The sequence below is a fragment of the Alosa pseudoharengus genome, unplaced genomic scaffold (assembly GCF_046254945.1).
Source record: "Alosa pseudoharengus isolate Yale_2024_CS ecotype anadromous, Long Island Sound unplaced genomic scaffold, YU_APseudo_1.1 YU_APseudo_1.1_scf_13, whole genome shotgun sequence".
Taxonomy (NCBI): Eukaryota; Metazoa; Chordata; class Actinopteri; order Clupeiformes; family Clupeidae; genus Alosa; species Alosa pseudoharengus.
Genome location: NW_027468598.1, coordinates 16,366,509 through 16,384,922, shown reverse-complemented (window position 1 = coordinate 16,384,922; position 18,414 = coordinate 16,366,509). Strand labels below are relative to the sequence as shown.

The following is an 18,414-nucleotide window of genomic DNA, read 5'->3' as shown; positions in this document are numbered from 1 at the left end:
CTAAGTTTGGGTGGAGGCGAGGCTACAGTCTACTGTGGGCTGTGCTAATATGCATTTGTACTGTTTAGATAGAGACTGGGATAGTGCTGATGAGATGGGATGTTAGATGGTGCTGATCACTCACTCCACTTGTGTGGAGACTATTGCTGTTTGGGCTGGTCGTTAGAGAATCAAAGGACTTTCATTTCAGGTCAGGCCTCCTGCTTACGTGTGAGCATCTCATTGAGAATGATACGAAATACGCACACAAACATACACCAGGCTCCCAGTAGACAGGGTTTTGCACTCTGAGGGAACCTATACTGTACCTACCTATACTTAAATGAGTGTAAAGCACTGAACTCTCTCATAAGGAGTCCACTGACACTGCATATTCAGTATATGGCTGACCATGTGTATGGGCCCGATATCACTGGCTTTTTGTCCTTGTTAGAGACAAACTCAGGTTTAGAAAGAGAAGAAAGGCTGATGGGAAAATGAGAGCCAGCTTCAGTAGACTGAAGTCATCCATGTTAAATATTTATTTATTTATCTTGCTTTTTATTTCACACTATTTGGAATGGATTACAGCTACAATTCAATCTTATAATCTGAGAAATCATGTTTACTTTACAGGTCAAGGTGCGAAGCCTACAGTACAATGCAACAGTGAAAAAGAAACATTTTCTAATACTGGTGTAACTGGGATTGCAAATGTGTAAAATTGAACTGACCCATTTGTAATGGTGTGTATTGGGTCAACCACAGCCATCTTTTGCTGACAGTAATTGTTCATGGGGAAGTGGAGAAGAGCTTAAGGAGGACTAAAGAGAATGCTAGCCCTAACTCAGTTTGTCAGTAAGGAACCCTACATGTGTTTAAATACTCCTGATCAGGTACTGAAACTGCACTGATAGCTTTTGTGTCCCATGGATACAACTATGTAATCAACTTCTGAATGTCTGTTCCACCCTAACAAACATAACTGAGTTGCTGTATATTAAGAAAAAGCAAAGCTGATTGTGTCATTTATTGTTACACTATTCATTTGCTGTTGTTTACTGTTGCTGTTGTTTTTAATGTACAGACTATTAAATTTGTATGTCAGCCTTGATTCAGCATTACGTTCAAATGAAGCGCATGTCTATTTAATGCTGTATTTGAATTTAAAACCTGTTTTAAAACATATTCTGATTTGAACCAACACTAGCTTAGAGGATGACATATTGGCCATTGTGATGAAATGACTAAGGGCCCCATTGTCTGTCCATGTTGCACTTTGTGTTTGCGTATTAAAATGTAATGAACAACAAGTGGCACCTATTTCAGCAGTTTATTTCTGCATCTTCATCCCATCAATTCTTCCGAGCGAACTGCTGCATCATGTCCATGGGCAGGGGAAAGATGATGGTGGAGTTCTTCTCGGCTGCGATGGAGGTGAGGGTCTGCAGGTAGCGCAGCTGAAGCCCAGAGGGAGACTCTGCGATGACGAGAGATGCCTCCTTTAGCGCCCGAGAGGCATTCATCTCCCCCTCAGCAGCAATCACCTGATATAGATACACAAGGAGTACAGTTCAAATTGACGTAAACCCTAGAATGAATTACTCCTACAGCTACAATGTGCAGTATGTACAGTATTAGCCTACAGTTTTTACCAGTTGCTTTGGTGCAAAGTTATTGCAATTCTCAAAACAATTAGTGCAAACTGCACCAAGTATTACCCGCGAAAGCTCGTATCTCAAAAGCAAGTATTTATACCACTGAAACTGTCAGTGTAATCAAAATGACTCATTGTCATGCCATTGTTTATGAACAAGGTAATCAAACTGATTATCAATATGACAGTTTACTCTGTAAGTCTAAAGAACAATGCACAAGGCAGCACTATTTTCTGTGGCACAGCTATTTCAAATCTACTAAGTTACACATTATTGTGTGTGGAGAGGGTTGATTGCAAGAGAGTTGATATATTTCAGTTTTTACTGTTCACAGACATTGTGACAGTATAAGGACAACAAAGGCTTTTACACATTGTGCAAAGGAAAATGACAAATAAACAGTAAAACAGAGCTGTGGTCCACTGTAAGCCAGATTTACTGTATAAGTAAATCATCCTGACATTCCTGTCTGTCAGGTCATATGTACAGTATATGTTAGACAGACTATGACAATTAGTAATGACAGCTAATTCAACACTTTGATACTGATACTCTCTCTCTGTGAACGTTTTTTCTCACCTTAGCTCTGGCCTCCCTTGTTGCCTCTGCCTCAGCGGCCATAGCTCTCTGCAACTGGTGGGGAAGCTTCACGTCCTTAATCTCCACACGCTCCACCTTGATGCCCCATGGATCTGTGGCTTCATCCAGAGACTCCTGTATGTCAGCAATGAAGTATGATCTTCATTACTTTCATAATTACTTTCACACCTTTAAAACACTTACGTATTTAACTAGTATATAACTAGTATCTTCACTTACAGTGTAGTTCTCAGTACTTACGAGTTTACTATTATAAACTGAAAGTGGGCCAATTTAGTCGGAAGAAGTATAAACATAGTACATGTACAAGTGTACCACAAGTACATTTATACTAATAAACTTACTACCTAAAGTAAACTTGGGAATTATACTTCAACTGCACTTCAGTTTACTTGATAAAATGAACTTTAAGTATACCTTTTTTTGATAAGGGTGACTCTAAAGCCTTGTCGTACTCTCCCATACCTGCATGCTCAGTGATATGCCTTGTCGGTCAGAAAGAAGCTCTGAAAGGTTCTTGGTCCCCAGAACATTCCTCAGTGTGGTTTGTGCCAACAGCCGGGTAGAAGAGTTGGCATTGGAGACATTAGCCACCGAGGAAATAGGGCAGCTGACTCGGAAGTACACTACTCCATCCACAGACACAGTGACTGAGTCTTTGGTCAGAATCTAATGTGTTGTCAATATTACAGTAATAAAGTCAATATCAGTGATACAGTCATAACCATCTTTCTATGTTACTGTATAACATTTCTGTGCAAATCAGTAGTCTTCAGACAACTAATCCGATATAATTTCAAGGTTGTGTTTAGTTAGTTACTTTACTTAGGAAACTAGGAACGCAGTTTAAGTTCCACTGAGCAATAAAAGCTGTTAGACAGACCTCTTGTGGTGGAATATCAAAGGAGATGGTGCGCATGTCCACTTTCACAAATGTGTCTGTGAAGGGTACCACAATGAAAATGCCTAAACAGATAGAGAACAGGACATCATCAGATTAGTCGTCTTCAGTAATCAATGCATTACAGAACTTAATTGGAATTGATGTGTGTCAGATAAATGATCAGATCTCACCCGGTCCTTTAGGTTTTCTATCCACAATACGGCCCAGTCTGAAAATAACAGCTCGTTCATACTCCTTCACAATCTAAAGGAAGAGAGTCAAACGATAATATTTAAATGCCCCTTATTTGCTATCAAAATAGGATTATGAATAAATGGAGCAGGTTCAGGCTAAGTTATTTACACACTTCATATTCATTTACCTAGTAGTAAATGATTTATTTTGTTGATGCTATTTTTCTAATTTCAGTGTTCATTTATGTTGTATATATGGGAAACATACCTTTATGCACATGAATATAGATATAGGAAAAGTAGCCAATGTGAACAGCACAGAAATGAGAAACAATATCCAGCCACACCGTCCCAATCCTGCTTTATCTTCCTCATCTGAGGGTAGAGGTGAGATGGATTAACACAATACACACATTATTTGTGTTTTCGTCATTTATATCAAAATGGTCCTTCAACTGTGCTCCATCAGGTCTTCCTCATGCCACTATGAGAATGTGAAACTAATAGTTAAGAATGTATGTGACATTTTAAAGACCCATCACCCAGATCACTGTAACAACAGGCCAACAGTAAATCCAGATGATGGGGAATGTGATGTGTGTGATGTGATTTTTTATTCAAATCAGCAACTATATAATTCAGAATCCATAAGGCTTTTTGAATATATTAATTCTATAGTTTCTCTATGTTTACACTTCCCTTTTGTCATTGTTCAATTGAAATTACATGATATACTGTACTTATTTTAAAGTAGATTTTAAAATAATTCTAAATATTTAAGCAGAATTTACTGTATTATCTACACTATAAAACAAGTCTGTGCTGAAAGTTTAGCCAACCTGGCTGCTGTATGGTAATGAGAAATTAGATTACATCAGGTATCAAGTCCTTTTCCCGCTCACTGCATGTTGTTCATTTAAAAGTATCAAGTGATGTAAGTCACTCCAGTAACCGGTCACATGTCCTTGCTGACTCACTGTTGTCTGGTAACTATGCCTCCTCCCCTGCTAACTTCTCCAAAGAGCATACACCAGGGTCCCCGCTCCACATAGCAACCACTTTTAAACACAAGGAAACCTTTAAGAAATAGCATACCCTAAACTAGAAACAGTCAATAAGGATCTCAACAAGCTGTAAAGTCTGAAGTTATTCGGTCCATGTAGCATGTCTACAGTATGTTCCATTATAGCAGTCACCTACCCTAGCAGTACACTAGGCGCATGTGTGGATAGTTTACCTACCCTGTATGATGCTTTTGCTACTCTCACTGCGAGCATCTGCGATCTTCAGCTGGTTCACCATGCCTGCTGCCAGTGCACTCGTTGGGAAGCGTAAGGAGGCTTTGGAGGCCAGGAACAGCTCTACGCAGGGGGTGAGGGGGAGTGGAGGTTTTTGTCTCCAAGCATTTCAGGGTGTGGCCTATCCCCTTACCTGACAACTGACAGCATCCCAGACTCAGCCTCAGATTCATGGCCTGCAGTGCAACTAACCCCAGCTAAGTAGGTATCAACATAAACAAATACAGAGCAAAGCCTATCTGCATCCTCCTGGTCAGAGTAGCTTCACTTTTGTTTTCCAATTTCCTCCTCAAAGAGTGAAATGCTTCTGAAACCCTGCTCTATTGATGAAAATTTGGTTGTGTTGTGACATGAATAAATCATGGGTGGATAATATGACACCACTGTCGTGAAATATGATCACACCACCATGGTGGCGTCACACATCCAAGACCTTGTGAGTTTGGATTTTACTGCTCCGTAGGTATGGCATCGTGCATGTACTCTAGTGAATTTTAAATGCATAGGCTCATCATGTCATAATGCATCTCATGTGTGTGCTTCTTTTTTTTTTTTTTTAAACCGCAGTGGACCTTCATAGTGAAGACGGTGGCTGTGAACTCCATTCACCGTGCACTTCCCTTTGCACACAGCCAGGGATTCATGTTCATGTTCCACCACAGAGTGATCTCTCTATGCTCAGCTGCTGTGTTGGGGCCCCTCAACATCACTTGTTGTTAAAAGGTATCCTTCGCCCTGAGGAACAGTTCCCTGGGGAGGAGACTGGCAGCTTTAATGATGTTTGCCTTCTCTGCCCAGGACCACAAAAGCTCTGTGCAAAGTGCTATAGATTATCATTTGTATACACAATCCGAATAAAAACAGAATGTAATATTTAGATGCAAAAGGGACACTGACAACATATTCAATGTTGAAAATGACAAATTTGACTATTTCATGGATAATATGTATGTTCATTTTGAATTTGATACCAGCAACACGTTTCAAAAAAAAAATTGGGATGGGGCAACAAAATGCTGGAAAAGTTGTGTAATGATAAAGAAAACAAAATTAGGAATATTTCACATATTTTTTGCAGCTAATACTTTTCCGAGATTTGTAGATTTTCAAATTCTGTTTTTATTTGCATTTTACATAACATCCCAACTTTTTCTGATTTGGGTTTGTATTTACATATATTTCACCACTTTATAAAATACTTTAATATACTGCTTGTTGTATCCAAGATCCAAGAAACAACAGGTAATATACTTGCACCATGTTCAACTGTTATGTTCCCTGTGTTTCTTGGATTAGCTGACACATGACAGTGTTTTGTATGGTTGTGAGGATTTGACTTCCAAATCACTTTTTTTTTTTTTTTTTCAAGAATAGAGTTTTTGTCTAAAACGTGCAAACACCATTAACAGCACTGTCACGACTGATAAAAACAGACATCCATTGGGTGTTCTGCCACGGACCACATAACTGGAGTGGACGGCTAATGGGAGCAACAGTTGAGTTCATCTGTGACACATCTCACATGTAAAAAGGGCTTAAAGCAAAGAAAATGCCTGTGCCTGAAGTTATCAAGATGTCATATAGGCCTGTAGGCATATTGCCCACTTTCAATTCTAAAACAACCCAGCCCATGCCTGAATTTAGAGTCTAGCTCCCAAATGTCCCAAATTAAAACCAACAAATCTCACATGACCATATTCCACAGAATTAATTTGAGATGATTCAAAAGGAGTTACTCATAAAAAAATACTTATGCTACTACAGACCATCTCCCCTATAACTGGTCAGCAGGCTAAAGGAAGTGAAAACAAATCCGACATTGGGATTCAAGATCATGCCTTCTTATCTTTTATGAAATGTTGAAGTAGTAATAGTGTTAGTGGTTCTTAAAGCTGCAGTAGGCAAGTCTGACAGATTGAGGGGACTTAATTTTGAATGTTTACAACTCTCATGCCCCTCCCCCACCACCGAGCATCCCCTCATCGAGACTGCACCAGACTGTGATTGACAGTCAGATCTCACACAGCCCTGCTCTGATTGGAGCTGTGGAATTTTGCAAAACAAATAACAGGCTCTAGGTGGAGGAAGAAGTGCATGATTGATGCATGCTGATTTATGTTGTTCTGTCAGAGCATAGTGTCGGTTTCAGTGAATATGATCAAAAAATCTTGTTTATGTTATGTGAGTGGACACACATCCACACATCCGGATCCAAGATCATGCCCGCATATCTTGTGCGAAATTTTGAAGTTACTCAGACTAGTTATGTGAGTGGCCACACAAACACACAGATGGGTGAATGGCCCCCATTACAATGCAATACCTTGCGCCCCCTAGTGGAGGTGGGAGTAAAATGACATATTATACAGTGTTACTTTCAATGAAGTCACCAGAGACAAAATGTTTTAATAGATCATGTGATTAAATGTGCTTAGAGTACAATACTAACTGAGGAGTGTAAAGAGATTTTCAAGTAATATTACTAATAATAAAACAAGCTCACAAGCAGCATAGCATCGCATCATCATCTTTGCTGGGAGATAAATACAGTCTTGACATTGTTTGAATCAGCATGACGTGCTATTGTTATTTCCTAACATATTTTTACAGAAGAGGCTTGCAAGTATCCCAAGACCAAGTGTAAATAAAAAGCAACCCTGATAACAGAGAACCCTCCACCACTCCCTCCAGTTACTAACGTCAGGCAGACGGGATAACGTACCACTAGCTCGGAAAAACATTCACAAGAAATAATTCATCCCCTCTGCAATAGCCATTTGGAATAACACCAAAGGAACACTCCACAGCCCCTGTCTTGTATGTCTGTATGAATGTCTTTTAAATGTGAGCCTTGTCGAAGAAAACATTTTGTAACCTTTTGAAACGAAAAAGTATATCTAATCTAAATAAAGTGCAGTGGGACTTATTTTAAAGGAAAAGTACGGAGGCATTGTTTAAGGACTCCTGCAAAATATAAAGGCGTACAACTTCAAATAAAAGTAGATTTTTTTTGTCTTTAAAGATGTACGCCTGTTATTTTGCTATCTATGTGTACATACAGTATATATAGTGTACACATTAGTCGTGTTTGCAGAAAGATGCATGAAACAGGTGTAAACAGCCTTTTTAGACATGGCACATTTGAATGGGAACAGGCGGGCAGGAATGGGGTTGAAAAATCCATCCCGTGTAAACTCCGCAGGCTTTTGCAGGCGGGTGTGGTGGTGCAAAACGTGACAGAACAAAACAAAACATGACATAATTCTGTGTGACAGTACCGGAATCCTTCCTGCTCAGCCCTCTAACATACCTACTGCTGTAAAACACAAGTCACTGATTTTCCTGAGAGAGAGAGGTGCAGTGGGCGGAATGGCAGCAAGGCGATGAGGAACATCATCATCATCTCTGCAGACGGACAGCGGAGGACCTCAGCTGTCAAACTTCCTCATCAGGGCTTTGCGGCTGAGCTCGTAGGCCAGGAACAGGGCTCCGTTTGCAGGGAAAGTTCGGATCATGGTTGGGGTGAGACCAGAGTACAGCGGTGCCACTCCTACAGACAGACAGAGAAATAAAAGTTAAATGAAACTTTATTCTATACTCACATACTGTATATGTACTTTTCTACAGTATGCATATACACATAATATATAGTACACTGTATGTATAGGCTTAATATATTTATATAATTGCATTTTTAACATGCAGATGGCTTAGTTTAAAAACAGCTCACCTTCGTTGCGCACAATGCCAATTAAAGTCTTGAGGAAGCCCTCCTGCCGCCCAGCCAGAGACAGTACTTGTATGCGGGACTTTACACAGTCGATGGGGTACACCACCAGCCAAAGGCACGCCCCCCCAAAGCCTCCACTGAACATGAGGGGAAGCACACCTGCAGAATACAACCACCACTGAGATCACACACCAGACTAAGGTATTCCAGATCAACTCGGCGACTAACAACGAGTCCAAAACAATGCATTACAAAGCTCTCATCAAAAACTCACAATGATAAGCTGTGAAAGGCTGGACACAACAGCATTTACCAACCATATTGTTCATATTTAATTCATGATGTGGTAACATCTGAACATCTGATCTGACACTCGTTAAGACAGTGGTCTGAGCTGAATCTCACCTATGTCCTCTTTGTCCTTGCCCATGTGCTGAGCGAATGTGGAGCGGCTGAGCTCGTATCCGCCGAAGAAGCAGAAGTATCCCGGCAGCTCCCGGACTATGGTGGTGGTCAGGCCCTGGTAGAAGCCCAGCGGCCCATTAGTCCGAATCACGTTCCTCACTACTGACCACACCGTGCTGGGGGAGAAACATTCAAATGAGTAGATACAACAGCAACGACTGTCACCCAATGTTATTTGGATATATTATTGTGTTTCTCAAAGAATTTTCTCTCTTGTGATCTTTCCATTTACTTTTCTCCTTCAGGTTTAAAAACCCCTGATAGCAGCTAGACAAAATGTCAAACACACTACCACCACCACCGCGTCCGCTTACTTAATCACCATCTTTTATTAACCCTTTGATGGATTCCCTTTTGCCGGACTAACCTCTTCTGGCCGCTGGCAATCTTGCCCGACGCCTCCATTTCATGCATGGCCTGCAGGCGACACTTCACCAGCTCCGTGGGGCAGAGGGCCAGCGAGGAGAAGATGGAGGCCACTGACCCCGAGCACGCCTTCTGAATATCACTTAACCACACGGCCACAGAGAGACAAGGACGAGTGAGTGAATGAGTGAGCAGGACAGTGAGAGGAATGGAGACACCCTGCTCTGGTGTTTATCATGGGCAGCAGCAGCTGTGTGCTGGAAAGACTAAAAGCGCGACTGACATTTTTTAATTTTAAAAAAAAAAGAAAAGAAAGCTGGGACTTCTTGTTGTAAAAAATGATATGCGGTTGCAAGTTCCGTTGAGAAAAAAATTATAACGTGGTGAATCCCTTTTTTTGCATTCCAAACACAATCCTAAGTACAATCCTCCAGGCATTCCAAACCAGCAAAGAGCTTAGATATGCAAATGACTGATGGCGACATTTTGACAACAAATAACATGATTATGTTTGAGCAGAAAAGATTGACGATAGAAATGAGAACATCAGCAGGGCATGACAGGGGTTGCAGCTGAACTCAGATGCACTCGGGGCAGCACAAAACCATGGGTTAATTTACTGCACACACACACACACACCCACACACACCAGAGGCTCATGTAGCGTACCTCCACGGCACTCATAGCTGAGATATGAAACTGGTAATAATAAACATGAGCAGGCATATCATGTTCGCTACTGGGCATGCCAGTCCGTGGGACACTTAACATGGAGATCAACACAAGATATGCTATATTCACTTTGTGTACATTCACTATTCTGGCATCAATATCTTTAGTATTGCTGTAAGTAACTCAAAATAAAATTGTCATACTATTAATGTATAATTTAAAATCAGTAGTGTACGAGTTGACCACATATTCTGTATAACACCCCACAACATAGTTTAAAAACATTGATGGAAGACTATTTTAAAGCATATCATACCACTACTGTAACTAAGCTTGATAAATACTGTACAATACCAAGCTTAACCTAAATTACTACTATGTAATAATGTGTTTACAAAACCGGTAGAAGCACAATGCATTACAAGCACTTTGCCTCTGTGGTGATTTAGGCTACTCATTGAAGTGTGCTCAAAGTCTAGGTAAGGCTTTGCTATCAGGACCCGTATTGCAAAGCTACTAAATTGCACTAAACTTTTTTAACAAGGTTTCTCGTAAAACCTATTCACAAAGCTGCTGAGACCAACTTTTAGTACGTTGAAAAATGACAACTCCTTAGATAAGATAAGATAACATAAGACAAGAGCTCCGTTGCTATGGTTGACGTAATTTCTCTTGCACGAGCTTGCTTGCAGTGACCACGGTCTTTGCTGATAAGAAGGCATAGACCTCTGAAGTTCACCTACAAAAAGCTGACATCTTTGTCCATATATGGAGATCTGGTCTTTTGTGATTTTTCTTATGGGAAAGTAACATGGGGATTTTGAATAATTGCACCTGTTAAACTCTCGCGGGGACAAAAAAAGTCTAAAATGCAGACGTTTTGCTCTACACACTTTGTCCTCTGCCTCCTAGTGGATACTGTGATCTTCGGTATGTTAACACAGTGAACTTTGACTTTTACCCCCCTTCCCCCTTTTCTCGTAAATCCCCCGCTCGAGTTGGAAAGTGTAAATTACCCAGCTTTCTTGCGGCATTTCACGCAGGCACGCCCCCTTTACCTCGGAGTTCTTGAGGGTACCCCGCGGTGGCCGTACAACCTCATAGATATATACACTAGATGTCGCCAGAGCCCGTCTACGGAGAGCCTTGCCACTCCGTATTAAGTCCCATTGTACCGAATTTTGGTTGCAGTTCCACTAGATTTCCACTGGGGGCGATCGCCATGAGTGCAGAATGAATGGGAGTCAATGGAGCTAGACGGCTAAATTTGCCTCTTTCACCTGATTGTCGTTGACAAATCTCAGATTTGATTGTAGTTTGTATAACTTCAACATGGGTTATAGGTCAAAAGTTGAATGAACGAGTACTTATGTCCTTTTGATTTCTTACAGGTTGGGTCGTTGTTGCCCATAACACGCTAGCATTGTGCTAATGAATGACGTCATTGACACGTTTGAAAGGCTTTTTAGAACAATTAAGTGACTTTAAAAAATATAATACTCAACCAAGTGTATTTTCTTTGCCTCCCCTTTCGAAAACAATATTCAAATTACTTGGAAAAAAATTATATCCAGAGAAAAGTGGATTTTGAGGGGTACAGCTCCATAGACCTCCATGCATTCTGCACTCGTGGACGAGCGCCCTCATGTGGAACCACAGCAGGAACTGCAACCAGTTCAGAAACCGGAAGTTTTCCGAGAGTGGCAGTTCTCCCCTTATTAGACATTCTCTGATGTCGCCTTGACTACTGCTGTTCATTGGAACGAATGCGTCAATCGAGACGCCATCTTGCTTCAGTGATCCACTCCTCTATAATGCATTAGCGTCAATCTGGGCAAAGATCTAGCGAAAATAAAATCACCATAAATCGTCAAAATCTCAAGCAATTATCTAACTTTTTGGGTTGTTCCAACTGACAGGCATGTATTTATGGTTGAGTCTACAGAAAACTAAGCTTAAGACGATAATAAAGATACATTTTACCCGTCTAGCCCCATAGACTCCCATTCATTCTGCACTAGCTAGCGGCGGCCCCTAGAGGAACAATGAGTAAACTGCAACCAGGTTCGATACAATGAAAGTAAACAGGCTCTTCGTAGACAGGCTCTGGTTGAGGCTACATACCCCTCGTCTCGTTTACTCATGTAAATTGTAATCTCACCAGAAGTTGCTGTAGATCTGTAGAACATTTACCTCTGCTACTACATAGGCTACGCCAGTCGTTACTTTTATAATCATGGGTCAGTGCCATGGGCAAACGAGATGTAGCTGAATTCATAAATGACAAAGCCATGAGAAAGGTGATTTTCTTACGTTTCAACAACAAAGAAGCCGATCTGCCATCATTGTGAGAAGTTCCCAAATTTGTCGCTAATCGCTAAAAAGGTTTTCTATCGCTGGGGATGGCCAAACGTCGCTAAATAGGTAACGCTGACAATACAGGAGAACTAGTTTAGCGATTCAGATCCCTGTACAAAGATGGCGGCGGTGTTGACGCATGCTGAGAAGCAGAAGGCGACATCTAGTGTATATATCTATGGTACAACCTTACGACAAACATGGCTGCGCCCATAGTTGAGATGAGATGACATGTATTTTCTTTGCATTTGTACTGTGTTGGTCATTTTAATGTCGATACAATGCTCTTACACACTAGCTTACATTGCTGTTTCAGTCCGGTCACCAATTCATTCATGCATTGCACGTTCTTGCTGTGCGTGCAATACAATGTAACGATTTGTTTTCCAGATTTGTTGAGTTTTAAAAAGTTTTTATTATTATAAAAGTTTTTATTATTAATTCACATTGACCATACCCAACAAGGGACAATGAGGGATGTGTTCTCGTGTTCTAGACCAATGTCCAGCACTAACGAGACAGCTGCTGCCCTGGTGGCATCCATGTTCTTCCCAAAAAGACTACAAACCCCAGTGTTCGCGCTAGCAACTCATTCGTACATGTCGTACGGGTGGGAGTACGAGGATTTATGATACAAAAGGAAAAGGGCCATTAGCTTCTATTAACACCCAGATCTCCTTATATGGGCAAAGATGGCAGCTTTGCGTACTTTTTGTAGGCGAACTTCAGAGGTCTGTACGAGCTCCGCGAAGGCGACAAACAAACAAATAAATAAATAGGCAATAGGCTACAAAGCAAATAGCCTAGTAATGGAATACACTACAGACTGATGCCGTATATTTGCAATACAATTTCATTTAATTTAATTTAATTTAAAATAACGTTACATTTAGTTTAGATCTTGACAATGAATGGTTTTAGTGGTTGTTGGTGGCGTTATTGCATCCTTTAAAACGCACAATTATTCACTCCCGATTGAGATCAACTGTAAGTGATTCTGCATGTGCATTTTCAAAACATTGCGACGTGGAACACAACAAACAGCTGCTTACAATCGTTTGTGAATAGTGAGTTAAGGAGTCCTCTCGTCTAGCCTTCTTTGAACCTGTCCCAGACTTAGGTGCTAGTTTTAGCACTAAAATACTTTAGGTGTTTCTCCTTAATCCGCCAGTAAGGAGCTAGGCCTTTTAACCTTGACACTCTTTGTGAATATGGGCTCAGATCTCTCTGATAGCACGTCTCATATCTCAGTGGAGGTCCTGACCACATGGCCTCATGGAGTCGCCTAATTCAGCATGTCCTCTTGGGCATGCTTGGACATACTGAATTCAACCTACCGGTACTGTATTGTCAAAACCCACTGACCTGAGCCTACTGACAAGCGGTCACTGATTTCAGATAAACCCTGGATGTCAAATGCCATTGCCTGCAAGGAAAGGATAGGTCACACCTCAGCTGTAAAAAGACAACAGGACAGACCTACAGTTTGTTGCTCCAAACCAATATTCACTCTAAGAGAGGCAGTAAGGTGTGATGGCAACAGTTTTGGAATATTTAGGAATGTCAGGTTGCCAACAACTCCCTCTTTCTAAATTCCAGCGTAACAAAGAGGTAGAATATCTTTCACTGAGCCAAAACAATAGTTCTGTTGAGTTGTCTTTTCACAGTTGGATACCCTGACTGTGTGACTGCACTGGTTCGGGTGTTTGTGTTTGGGGCGTTCGGTCACCTCAGCTCGGTTCCCCGCTCCCGCCCAGAGACGTAGCGCACCACGTCCTGGCAGAAGCCGTAGCTCATGAAGAGCACGGCGTTCTCAGCGATGTTGGCGATGAGGGCCGGTGAGGTGCCCCGGTACAGGCCTCGCAGCCCCACCTGCTGGTAGACGGAGGTGAAGCAATGCAGGAAGCCGCGGTACATGCCCGGGAACGTCTGCATCTTCACCTTGGCCGTGTCGAAGGGCTGCCCAGTGAACACACACGCAGTGCCGCCTGGAACAGGAGGATTGGTGTGTTGACATAAGAGGGAGAGAGAGAGATGAAAGATTACCAGTTACAGTAACACAACAGCAGAGAGAGGGAGAGATTGTAAGTTGGATGAGCACAAAATGAGATCAGGACATGGACTGATTCCAAAAAGCAGTGGATGGATGGTCATAAACAAAGACATCATTCAGTACAGTGAGCGCCACTCTCACTCACAACATGGCGGCCGGCCAGCGCGAGTGCACTTGGGGGTCTCCCTTCAACCCAGCTTGCCGCTATCGCACTGCACACATGGTAGGACACTCAATCTGCCCGGGAACCACACAGCTGCGGGAGTGAGTGAACGACTGCACCTATACAATTCTGCACCCAGGGGTGGAAATGTGCTTTTTTTAAATGGGCATATCTGCCAGCCACTGACAGACTAGTGCTCAAATTCACCAGCCACTCAACAGTAGATCCTTATTTTGTGTCTTACTCCTTTTACTTCTTATCCTTATTTAAATCTACCAGCCACTTTCATATTGGCTGGTGACCAGTGGTCAATCCAGCCCCTGTCTGCACCATTACACTGCATTCCTCAGCACTGCAACTGGATTTATCTGCAGTTCTAGCAGGCCTGCATATATCAGGGCTTACAATAAATTTTTCAAAATTAAAATTCCCCCTTCAGTGATTCACATAGGGGGGATTAATATAGTTTGGGGGGGGGGATACTTGTGGGCTTAAATAAGTCTTAAACTACACCAAATTAGGCGCAAGGCCAAACATTTTATAAACCGAGGAGTTTATTACACTGTTGTTAAATTTAAACTACAGATATATTCTAAGACATTTAGGCCGACACTTGTCTCAGGGCTGCTTCCCCTATGGGTTAGAGGAATAGAGTTATGGGTTATGGAGATAGAGCATTTTGGAACCAAACTCTTCAAGTGTAAACCTGATTACCTTTAAACTAGTTTTATAGTTTGGTGCAACTGGATTAATGGATAACCATTGATTTAATCCAGGTTAAAACTTAATCCTTGTTGGATTAAGATACAGCTGACACAGCCATTATTTTTTAGGAGTTTCAGTTAGGAGCTACTTTTAACCTTAAGATTCTTTGTGAATACGGGCCCTGGACAGTATCAAGTGGCACAACTGGCCACATCGCCCGTACCACATTTAGGTCGACGTGCCCATGGGGACCTGGGTTTTAGTCGACCCAGGTAATTTCCCAATCCCACCCCACCTCGTTCAATTCAATTCAATATGCTTTATTGGCATGACTGTGCATTGTACAATATTGCCAAAGCATTACAAATGAGTGGGAAAGAAAATAAAAGCAGTGATAATGGTAATGTTAATAATAGTAATAACATATGATTATAAATACTAGTAATAATAGTAATAATGAAAGAAAAAAATAAACGATTAGAGAAAAACTACAGTATAAAAAAGGAATAACCCCCCAAAGAATTAAATAATCTTTCTCCCACTTGCTTCCTGTCACTCACTTCATTGTACTATCAAATTAAAGGTATAAAAGCCCATATTTATTTTTAAAAGTGGAAAAGGTCTACCATACCAATAGCTCCAGCTGAGAGGTCTATGATGGCCTGGACAACAGGATGTGGAGCCATGATGACGAGGATGATGATGAAGATGATGATGAGGATGATTAAAATACAAATCCCCCACACAGACTCTAGTCCTCTCTTACACGCCGGTCCCCCTCACAGCAGACTCTAAATCAGAATGGCAGCAGATCTTCAGGAAGGTCTACATTCACGATGCGATAGGCTTTTAAGCAGTCATCAGAATGGCAGCAGATCTTCAGGAAGGTCTACATTCACGATGTGATAGGCTTTTAAGCAGTTACGGAGAGGTGGAGACAGAAGGCAGACACTTCTGCTTTTTTTAGCTGATAGTTCCTGCTTCCATTGTATTCTCACTTTATATCACTTTCACATACAGTAAGCTATTACTCAAGAGAGGATGAATGCAAGGTCATCTCATCTCTGTATTCCCTTTCTATGTCAGTTATTTACAGTTTTTACAACTGTTTACACACATTTTCAAAACTGTCTGTTTTTGATAACTCTACACACAAAACCCAGAATTGCTCACACAAAATGCAAAATGCCTGAATTCTCCAGCAAAATGACACAAGCAAGCATTCACCTGACATTATAAACACTTTTGTCATTATATGACATTTTGGATACGTCATGTCTTTCATTGACTTCTATGTATATTTTCATCTAAAGTCATCTATAGAGAGAAGTTGAAATTCACAGTAAGCAATATTGAAACCAAAAAATAGTGATTTTCCCAAATAATTTGCTGTTGGGTGCAGCTGGGTGTGTATTCATAGGCCTGTAGACCCTTTCAACTGCAGAAACAAACATGTATTCCTAAGGCATATCAGGAGGCACAGTAAACAACATTGAGTTACTGTAATGGTACCTTGGGGACAAACAAAAATAAAGAAGACACTAATGTCTGATTAATTTTCATTTCAAAGTATCTGCATTGGTTCTGGACATTTAAACCAAAAAAGTATAATGTAGCGAGTGCCCGCACTATGTATAACCCCGGCCACGCGTTGGCAGCCTGGCGAGTGTGGACCCCTGGGACATAAGCGACCTTTTTATGTTCTGGGCCAGATGTGGAAAAAGAAAAACTAACTAAACACTGCCATTGAATGAGAGACATTACAATATTATATCATACAATAAGTAGACCTATACTTTATAATACATAGTCATATACGGCTTTGCCTACTGGATTTTTTTACCACACTAAAATCCTCAGCTCAGAATCCAGTGTGGACCATTAATTACTGACTAATGGTTAACAGTAAGACGTGATTAAAAGGGTCACATTTTGCAGCAGTAGGCCAGTAAGCAGTTTAACAGTTCCACATCAGAAAAATGTCCTATTCTAGACCTACATCCAAGCACGTCAATACCTAACACCTGATGGATAGGCCTAACAAGTTCACGTGCATACAGTCGCCTTCATAAAAAAAATGATCTGAGCCTTTAAGAAACATGAGATCTATTTTGGTGTTGAGATGCGAACGAAGAATTAGCCCACATTAGGCACAAGAAGTCTAATCCTGTTTAAATGAGTACGTGCCTGCCTGATACATCACCAGGTTTTGCCTTAGCCTACGCTATGGCACCAGAAAATGTGACCAGCGGTTGGAAATATTTCAGTGAAACTCGGTCTATTCATTTACGCACACATTTCAGCACAGATACTAAAAACGTGGATGATCCATACACAGTATGACAGTAAAGCCTTTACCTACCTTGTAGCCTACCTGCTGTTTAGCCGGACTCAAACCTCATGGCACATTCCGGCCCAGGCAATCTTGAGGATTCAGTCACATATGTTCCATATGGTAACACGTTAATGTCTGAGGTCTGGCAAAAGGTAATTTGGGCAAAGTCTATTTGCATTTCCAGAGCTAGACCCGGAATTGCCGCATTCCGTGAAACCTGAACAGCAGACACCTGAGGCAAGTTAGCTAGCTAGAAAATGTAAAACGGAAAGAAAAGGTGTTTAAACCTATTTAAAGATAATATCTCTGGTGATTAAAAGCACACATAAGTGTGTGCAATAAATAAAAGTGTCTGTGTGAGAACTGCTGCTGAATAAACACGCGCCACCACGACCAAAGCAATAAGGAAGTGCGCAAGTCTCAAGGCGCACGCAAGAATGTTTATCTAGAATGGGGTAGTTCAGAGTATGGCCACAAGATGGAGATATTGAAACAATAATAATACTTTGTATGATTTGGGAATAGAGTTGGTCATTTTGTATTTGAGCAAAAAACTCACTTTGCATTAAGCGTGATCATGATGTCGGCTACAGTTAGAAGTGATTTATAAACATTATTGAATGGCCGAGGCCATTTGTTACAACGCTTGTGCTAAATCTTTCCAGCGTCCATCGGTTTATAAAAGACGAACCATCTTTTGGCAGGTGTCCCAATTTGAAAGGCATTGATAAGCTTCAAGAGTAGGCTATGTTGATCACATTTCGTTTTTTGCTAATAAGTTTTCCGTCTGTTATCATACACGTTGGTTTGAATTTTTTAAAGTAGATTATTGCGCCAAATAATTATTAAAATTATTATATATTTTAGTATTCCGTATTCACATAGCTCATGAATATAGGCTACACATACATGTTCACATACACATCACATCTATCTTTTGCCTATGCCTTAGGCT

The 18,414-nt window shown here is 41.1% G+C and overlaps 2 protein-coding genes across 4 annotated transcripts; both read right to left on the bottom strand.

Annotated features, from left to right (window-relative positions):
* Positions 1-1,313: 1,313 nt before the first annotated feature.
* stoml3a (stomatin (EPB72)-like 3a) lies at positions 1,314-4,785 on the bottom strand. The gene is made up of 8 exons (XM_076281684.1): positions 4,746-4,785; positions 4,556-4,675; positions 3,583-3,689; positions 3,312-3,384; positions 3,121-3,203; positions 2,703-2,906; positions 2,217-2,351; positions 1,314-1,526 (listed from the first exon to the last, which is right to left on the bottom strand). Exons 1-8 carry the CDS (start codon positions 4,783-4,785, stop codon positions 1,335-1,337), a joined length of 954 nt encoding a protein of 317 aa, XP_076137799.1. The 3' UTR covers positions 1,314-1,334.
* Positions 4,786-6,993: 2,208 nt separating this feature from the next.
* Positions 6,994-17,877, bottom strand: slc25a15a (solute carrier family 25 member 15a). Of its 3 annotated transcripts, none has more exons than XM_076282292.1 (7): positions 17,487-17,877; positions 15,756-15,915; positions 13,933-14,191; positions 9,175-9,315; positions 8,748-8,923; positions 8,343-8,501; positions 6,994-8,162 (listed from the first exon to the last, which is right to left on the bottom strand). In XM_076282292.1, the coding sequence occupies exons 2-7, from the start codon at positions 15,808-15,810 to the stop codon at positions 8,041-8,043; spliced, it is 912 nt and encodes a 303-aa protein (XP_076138407.1). In that variant the 5' UTR covers positions 15,811-15,915; positions 17,487-17,877; the 3' UTR covers positions 6,994-8,040. The 3 variants fall into 3 exon arrangements, with proteins under 3 accessions (XP_076138407.1, XP_076138408.1, XP_076138409.1); XM_076282293.1 differs by having other exon boundaries at positions 17,499-17,877; XM_076282294.1 differs by lacking the exon at positions 15,756-15,915.
* Positions 17,878-18,414: the final 537 nt, after the last annotated feature.